Raw genomic sequence first — 8,808 nt, 5'->3', positions numbered from 1 at the left:
AGATTTGGTCTCCTTGTCTCACAAAATTCTATTATCTCACATGAACCTAACCCTATATATATATATATATATATATATATATATATATATATATATACACGAGGCCGAAATCGCAGATGATACTCGAAATTGTAGATGAGTGAGTCTCGTCTGTTGTTTGTGTGACTATTTTATAAAAAGTCCTATTTTTTCGCTATTTTGTAAAAATTCATTAAAATAATAGGTTATATTTGTAATTCTCTTTTTATTTATTAATATATTAATATTTAACTTCATGACTATCTTTTAAATTTGGAAGGTATTTAATAACTTTGAATATATTGGAATTTTTTGTCCTGGCCATTTCATATGGCGTTACCCGCTCAAAGGCCAAGTGTGGTGGAGTGATAAAAATCATTTTGTACATATTAATTAATAAACTTATTGAAAATGCTCTTGCCGGATAGTAAGGGGAAGTGGAAAAAAGTTGATCGAAAAAAAATTTCAATTTTCAGGTGATAAGAGAATTACCTCCTTCTATGTCTCAAATATACCGGCGGGGGCGACTGTACTCATGTTGAAAAACTCCTTCAGAAGCTATGGGAAGCTTGTCGATACATACATACCGGGGTGGAAAGATAAGGGAGGTTCCTATTTCGCGTTTGTCAAATACGAAGGCGTGAAGGATACCGTATATCTTTTACAATCTCTCAACAGAGTGAAATGTGGCCTTTGCATAATCAAAGTTGATGTGGAAAAGTACGAAAGGAAACAAGAAAGGCAGACAAAAGCAAAACCTTACACGAGCGTCTTACGTTAAGCCGACTCCAACCATGGGTCGTTGGGAGAAGATCAGAGTCGAAAAGACATTCGCAGGCGTGATAGCGGGTTGTGAATCGAATATGAAGGATCAGCCCCCTCCTCCACCACCACAATAGATTCAATCGGTTTTACTTAAAAAGGTTGAAGCTATGGATGCATGGAATCACTGTAGTTTAAGCGACAACTTAAACGAATTTAGACTGCTAAAAGATCTACCAAAACTTCTAAATGCAGATGAAAAACCTCCAATAGACATTCATTATACAGGGGGTTTAAAGATCATTTTGAAATTTCACTTCAATGCGGAGCTTTAGAATTCCAACAAAATGAGGAAAAATGGAATAGGCGGTTTAGTTGGCTTGTGTTGGGTCTATCAGAGGACGCAAGTAAGTCCTCAAATACTGGTCTGGTGAGAGTAAAGATTATGGGTCTTCCTCCCCATCTGAGATCGGACGAGAATGTGATGGATATGACACGTAGGTTTGGTAAATTAGTCCTAGATATACTCGATGCAAAATTTTATTTTTAACGTCACAAATATAACTAATTTTCGGTAATTTTCGATTCGATCCTCAGCGATAGACGGTTTATTGAGCAGTTTGAGACGTTCTGAAAGTAATTATGAATATTATATCTTTCATATACATTATAAACATAAATTTACCCATAATTGGTCTTTAATACATAGCGTTCGCGGTAGTTTGACTGTCGAACTCTGACTAATTTTTACCAATTGTTATAGAACTCATGCAACTGTATTTGGCAATTGGCAATATAGAGATTCCTTCCTCTTATAATCTCGACTTTCGGTTCACAATAAATCCATATGGCAGATACATAGTCGGCTCCATAAGCAGGTTAATAGATTTCAAAACAAACTCATATAAAGGCTCGGTGATATGTTGGTCCAGATCAGTTCCTCTGAAGGTTCGTTGTTTTGTATGGCGAGCCTCGTTAAATAGAATACTTGTGGTCGATACTTTGGCGGTTAGAAGAATAAAGTGAACAATCCTAGTTGTTCATTATGTGATAAGGAACCCGAGACAATGAATTATCTATTCTATAACTGTGAATTCGTAAGGAAGGACAATAATTAATTTTTAAATGGTGTGGTTGGCAATCAGTACAATTCGCCGAACATACTCGAACTCATAAATTTCACAGCTTCTTGGGCTAATTGTGTGCGTAAAAGGGCGATTCTCAACTCCATATTTTTATGTCTCATTTGGTGTGTTTGATTTGCAAGGAATGATGTGATATTTAAAAAGGTACGGTGATCTCCAACAAAAACGACAGACTTGATAATAGCTTTATATTACCGATGAGTTACTGTTGGGTTAAACACGAGTCATATTGGCTACGGTCATGGGGGCGTTGAGGGGGTCAAAGTGGGCAACTATACCGGACCTAATTTTTTTCATTATATATATATTTTTTAAAATAAAAAATTATCATAAAGATAAGGGTCCTTTTTTGTTGTTCGTCATGGGCCTTTGAAAATATTTAATTTTTCAGAACCGGCATTGGCTACGGTTATTGGGCTCAATGGAGCAATTCACCTTTTGCTCATTTATAATTGTATTTCATTGTTATTTCTTCTCTTCGCTTGTACTATGCCCTCGTTTGTTAGCTTCTTGCTATAGGTTTAATGCGTTTTCAAAACATATTAATTGAACTCTATGTACATGTCTCCACATCAGTTTTGTAACCCGTTAAACATACTTTTTACATTATTGAAAGGCAAAAAACAAAGGCGATGAACTTTTTAAATGACTTTTATGTAAATAACTAGCATAACCATTGGGGATTCATTGTTGTAAAAAAATAGATATAATTTTTAACATCTAGAAGCCAAATCTGATTTTTCATAAGAGTGAACATAAAGTGAAGTCCATATTTATGTCACCCTTTTGTAATTTAATTTGTTATGTATTTGTTTATATGACTTGTATGGTTGATTATTTTTTAATTTATAAGTTTTACATTACAAAAAATCATAATATCATGTAAAACAAATAAAAAGGAATATTTTGATCGGACGTTTCAAGTATAATTCATGCATGATAATGGATTAAACGTTGGGTGGAAAAGGAAGAAATTTCAAAATAAAATGGATGCTTGAAATTTAGATTCTTTTGTCACAATCACCAGAAGGTACCAAATACCCATGGATCTGAACTTTGAAAGTCAAACTCAAATCAAAGGTCACGTTTATGTTCAAAGCCAAAGTCAAAGGTTAGACTAGAATTTATTACTGTTCAAAGTCATGTTCAAAGTCATGGTAAAGTTGATTCAATGGTTGAGTACCATTTACTTTGTTGCTTTTCGCTATTGTAAGGGTTTGTTTTGTTCTACTTTTATTCATGTTATTCTTTTATTTTAAAATTTCAACTAGTACTCTTTAAAAGTTTATTATTTATCGATTTGGGTTGAATAGCTTAGATATGAACATAAATCTTCTCGGCTTTTTGTTGAGATTTGAAAGCGAATACGAATTGAACAACATTGACTGTTTGTTGTACACTGTAAATGATACGGTTTACAACCAGTACGTTTATATTCGTGTATGTTATAAAACTACTTAATTATATAAACAATAACAAAAACTATTTAGTTTAATAATATAAACAATAACAAAAAAAATACCAACCAAATGGCATTTGATCCGGAAAATTGGGAAAAGAGCAACGCAAACTGGACCCAATGTGGGCCGGATATATCTTATACAATGTATAGGACATTATACACATTAACATTGTTCATTACTTTATCGCACATGATTCATGTGAAATGTTTCGCACATATCAATGCAATCAAATTTAATACATATAAACGTATGATAGTTGACAACAATTATAAGATTCGAATCAAGCTTTTGAGCAAGGCAACTTGAACTGCTAGAAACCTTATAAGAAAACTTGTGCCTCTCCACTTAAAAGTTAAAAACATGCTTCTAGCAAAAATGTGGCCGGATTCTAACAATTAGTTGCATTTGTTATCGGGAACAAGATACAACAAGATTGGACTTGGATAAGACTAGATAAAACAGACAAGACTACACAACCATTCTAGTGCTATTTTCGGTGATTAGGATAACATGACATTTCACGTCTTTTGCACAGACGACAGAAGCAAGTTTTATCCTACTGACATCAGTCTCAGTCTAATACACCCAGATACAGTACTAGGCTTTATGTATGTACTGTCATACAATCTACACACTATGACGTCGAACGCCGCCTACTTCTTGAACCACTATTCGACTTCATCTCCCGTACATTTGTTGAACAAGGACTCGGACTCCCAGACGTTTCCGAACTCTCATTATCACTATCCTTATCTTTGCTCGAAAACAACTTGGACAATATCCTTGTTGACATAACCATTCCTTTTGCCTTTCGGTTTCCATTTCCACCATCTTTTATCCTTAAAGAACCAAATTCCCCTTTCAAACTCTTGAGTTCTTCACTTGTTGGCACCGAATCCCATTCTTCTTCTGTATTTGTTGTTCCAGATCTCGAACTCCAGTGGGACCCGGCTCGTATTTGCTCAAAGAAAAGAATCTGCACAACAATACGTAAAGGTAGTCTTTCATTTTGGATTGCATGCATGCAAGCTTCTGATGATAACTTCCTACAATCCATTAGTCTACAAACTCTTTTCTTCTCAATCTTGCTCATCCCAGGGTGTTCCTACAAGATTCAAGATATATAAGATCAGTTGTGTAATTTCATTATAAGGTAAGCAAATTACAAATATGCCACCGGTATCTTTTTGCAATTTTGGGCCGAAAATGTTTCTTTTGCATTTTTGGGCCCAAAATGTTTCTTTTTGGCCCGTTCCCAACTTTCAAGCGAAATGAAAATTTGGCCCTGGGTCTAGCTGATTTTCTAATTTTGGTCCCAAAAGTTTTCTTTTGCTATTTTTGTTCTTATTTAAGTTTGTAACGATTTTTGTCCCTGATCCTTGTAGAATGACGTTTTTGTCCCTGTATTTAGGGACCAAAAATAGTATTTTTACTTGAATTAGTGACAAAAAAACGTAAGAAAAACCACATATTACGACCAAAATTACAAAAAAAAAATTGGAAAAAAAAAAAACCAGCTATACTGGGAGGCCAAAAAAATGTATTTACTCGCGACTATATTGCAAAAACAGTGATACTCGGGGTCCAATTTGTAATTAACTCTTATAACTTTGTTAAATTTACCTTAAGAAACGTGTCAATTGCACGATAAATTCCGTCATGCGAAATCCGAGGTAGAGTTGACACAATTTCTGCAAGATCGGTGAACTTCAACAATGGCAAATCAGGGTTTTTGGCGATTTCAGCAAGATAGCAATCGATGAGCTTGGCTACTTTGACTTTGGAAGCAGAGTCAACGAATTTGACCTCTAGGAAGCCATGTTCGTCGCCATTATCAGCAATCTGATCCTGCATCATGAAGATCTTAACGAGTTCTTGAACCAAATCAACATCAAGATTCACAAGATCAGAAACCAATGCGTTTTGCAGCTGTTGACCAATTCGTTGACCCAATTCACGCCTTCTTGTTTCCCCACAATCCAAACGAACAGATTCATGTAATAACTGAATCAAAAAATCACAAGAAACGCTCGTTTTTTCTTTGGGTAAAAGAAACATGATCGTTTCAATCAAAGAACGGATTTTAACATCATCGCCACCATTCTTTAACCTTCTTTGTGTGTAAGCTTTTAAAGATTCACCAAGAACATCAAGGCTTACTTTCCCTTTACCCCTAATCGTTGTTATGACCTTTTTATACAAATCAACAGGAAGTTCACACAAATCTTCAACCCACCAATCTTTAGGAACCATAACCTGTTTTCTAACACCATTATAAAGTGGCGTTTCGTTACCATTTTCAGATTTTGTTCGATTGTAAGTATACGACCACTCAACTTTACAGGGATCCATGGAAGCTTTTGAAGCTATGGAATCAAGACAACGATTGACAATCTTCAATTCATCTGACGACGATGTAAGAAGAAGAGACTTTGTAGTTTGAAAAACAATAATCGAATCTTTCCATGTTCTGAAAATGCTCGAATCCAGAAAAACTTCCGTTTTATAAACGAGGTTTCCTTTATCTATAGTTTCATGCATTTCTAGATACTCTGCTGCACATCTAGCCACCACCACGTTGTATGCATTTAATGTAACTGTCATTCCATAACAAAACTTCGCACATATCTCAAACCCACCAGGCCCACCGGGTATTTCATGGAGATCGATTTCAATGGCGTTTTCATCGTGTGAAATTGTCATCATTTTCTGGAAACGACCACTCTTGGACAAAAGGGGAAACTGCATACAAAGTAGTTTTTTAGTATTAGCATCACTATTATCGTTCTCAAATCATTATATGAAGTTTTTATACCTTGTGCAGATAAAACTTGACGTTACAAACATTTACGATTATGTCAGTAGCGAGCTCAGCTGCTACATACCTGTAAAAGACGATCGGGATTTGGTGTTTCAAGTTCTTGAGTTCATCGATGAATTAAAAAGAAAGGATCGAAATTCGCAAACTGACCGTGTATTTTCGCTACTGGATTGGAACAAATCCGGCTTCGATCCAAGTTTCATAAACTTCATACTGAAAACCCTAGAGATGCTAAACGATTAACACCTTCAAATTCAAGATCCCAGATCGTGATCGATAAAATTGAGCGATTTGAAGTATGGGAGTGTATTTGATTCCTTATTTTACCAACTTCTAGGGTTATAGGTTGTGCGAAAAACTGAATATATGGCAAACCAGAAAAGAGGGGGTATTCAGGTTTCAACTTTCAAGATTTCTTGAAAATAAGCAAGCTTTTTTCAAGAAGAGGTGAATAAGGAGACGATGCAATATAAAGTACACGCTTTTTCACATAGTGTAGGATAAATTTTAAATTTTTATGCCATTGGAGACACACCCACTATTTATCTGCTATCTTATCTTTCTTGGAACTAAATTTAAAGATTTAATCCCTAAGATCCAAAGTTCTTCAAGAAAATCTTTCTTTTACCGAAGGATGACGACCTGCCAAAGTTGAAATGGACCACTTATATCAGTAGACAACAATAAAGACAAACTTTGATTGATAATTTCACAGGATTAACAAATTTGTTTCGAGGATTAAGGGAGCAATAAAGCATAAAACCCGGAAATTAATCCGCTCATACTAAATTGAGCAAACAAATTTACAAACCACATTTCATTTCAAGCCTCAAATAACCATATTAAGGGTGAAATTTGTTTCGATAGTAGTACAACTTGATATCATGCAAATCTTATCCTGATACTATTACATGATTGATATGGATATCAAACCTTAGTTATTCACAGACCCCATTTGAGAACTTGAATTTAAGATAGAGTCACTTCAAGGTTAGATCAAAGTTGGAATAATCAATCAAATATGGGAGCAGAAACACGTGAAATCCAACAGTTGATTGGAAGCAGAGCAGAAAATAAACAAAACAGTAAAAGCTAAAATCTTTTTAGGAGAAAGGAAAAGGAAAGAAAGAGATGATCGATCAAGGAACAAGACAACAACAAGAAAACCCCACATACCGCTAAAAAATCTTGAATCTTTTAAAACTGATATTCAATAGCATAAGGTGAAGCGAACAAAATCAGCTTTGTCGTTGTAGGTTTGTTAATGGCTCGATAAAAAGTGAGAAAAAAAAATGGGATCGCACAAAAGAGGATAGCTAAGAAAAGTGAAAAAGAAGAAAGGGAGAGGACAGAAAAGAGGCATGAAAAAGACGAGTTGCCCGCTTATCTTTGCCAGCCACTAAAGCGACACTGTGTTCTCGCAAAAAGCCAATGCCTTTCATCGACTTGTTCCCACCGTAAAACTGTTAAAGCTCTCGGCTTCTACAAACTCATGGTTACCCCTTTTCAACATTTTTGTTCTAAGGATATACGCAAAAGTTTATTTATAATTAATAAAAAAATATATTTATAAACGTTTTTTTATTTATTAGTAATTATATATTTATATTCATTTATTTGAAATGGTTTACTCATTTCTCAAATATATTAATTGGAAATAAAATAATTAATGGGTAAAAGACAAATAAATAATTATGGTATTAATTAAATCAATTCCTAAAATCACAAACTATTTTCTCGTATCTTCAAGTTCGTCGATCGTCAAAAATCTCATATCTTCAAAATCATAGCATCATTATCGATTATCACATCTTACTCGACTAATTTTGTTTGAAAACCATTAGATCTCTGCCATTGTTGATCGATTATGTTTCAACATCTAAATTATTCAACCTCATTAACCAATTCCACTTCAACGTCATCAGATCTCCTTAACTGATCATCATCAACATATCCACTTCATAACATCATCGTATCTGTGTAATTGATAATCAACATATTCACTTCATATCAATCGTTCAACATTGATATGTGAAGTTTAACTATTCCACTTGTGAATGCTTTTACAATAATTATATAATTAACTTGTATGCACTTTAATTGTTTGATGAAATGTATAAACTAAATGTACCACAAAATATTCATATATGAATATATTTGTACACGTGACTTAGCATATGCTTACTAAAAGCTATGAAACGTTATATGTAATTCACATTTGAATTATATATAAAAGTTATATTGATATGTTTTTCATGGAACTTAATGAACAATTCCCTTCTCAAGGTGATGCGATCAATGATTAGTTTTTTGATACAACCAGTTATATTCGAAACGTTTGATTTATCTGCACTTTAGGATCACACAAAGTCTTGAACAAAGTATATCATAACTCTAATCTTGTTTACATGCGCATGAAGACATTTGATTGCATATGCGACTAGTATAAGTCCAAAGCACGACCAGATGTCGACTCGCTCCTACTTCATACTTGGGGGACTTGATGATATATATCCCTGATCAGACCCCTTTTTGGATTCGGGTAAATACGGTTCTGCCAACCAGGTTCAGTTCGGCCTTCTGCTGATGGTTCGGCTCG

At 34.4% G+C, this 8,808-nt stretch overlaps 1 protein-coding gene across 2 annotated transcripts; it reads right to left on the bottom strand.

Moving 5' to 3' along the window:
• Positions 1-3,733: 3,733 nt before the first annotated feature.
• Positions 3,734-7,606, bottom strand: LOC145160283 (phototropic-responsive NPH3 family protein NPY4-like). Of its 2 annotated transcripts, none has more exons than XM_079079410.1 (5): positions 7,386-7,606; positions 6,360-6,851; positions 6,204-6,273; positions 5,012-6,130; positions 3,734-4,493 (listed from the first exon to the last, which is right to left on the bottom strand). In XM_079079410.1, the coding sequence occupies exons 2-5, from the start codon at positions 6,419-6,421 to the stop codon at positions 4,023-4,025; spliced, it is 1,722 nt and encodes a 573-aa protein (XP_078935536.1). In that variant the 5' UTR covers positions 6,422-6,851; positions 7,386-7,606; the 3' UTR covers positions 3,734-4,022. The 2 variants fall into 2 exon arrangements, with proteins under 2 accessions (XP_078935536.1, XP_078935537.1); XM_079079411.1 differs by lacking the exon at positions 7,386-7,606 and adding an exon at positions 7,143-7,359.
• Positions 7,607-8,808: the final 1,202 nt, after the last annotated feature.

The sequence above is a fragment of the Lactuca virosa genome, chromosome 2, assembly GCF_052849685.1.
Source record: "Lactuca virosa cultivar CGN04683 chromosome 2, Lactuca_virosa_CGN04683_v6, whole genome shotgun sequence".
Classification (NCBI taxonomy): Eukaryota; Viridiplantae; Streptophyta; class Magnoliopsida; order Asterales; family Asteraceae; genus Lactuca; species Lactuca virosa.
Note: the sequence above shows the minus strand (reverse complement) of the source record. Positions and strands in the feature narration are given on the sequence as shown.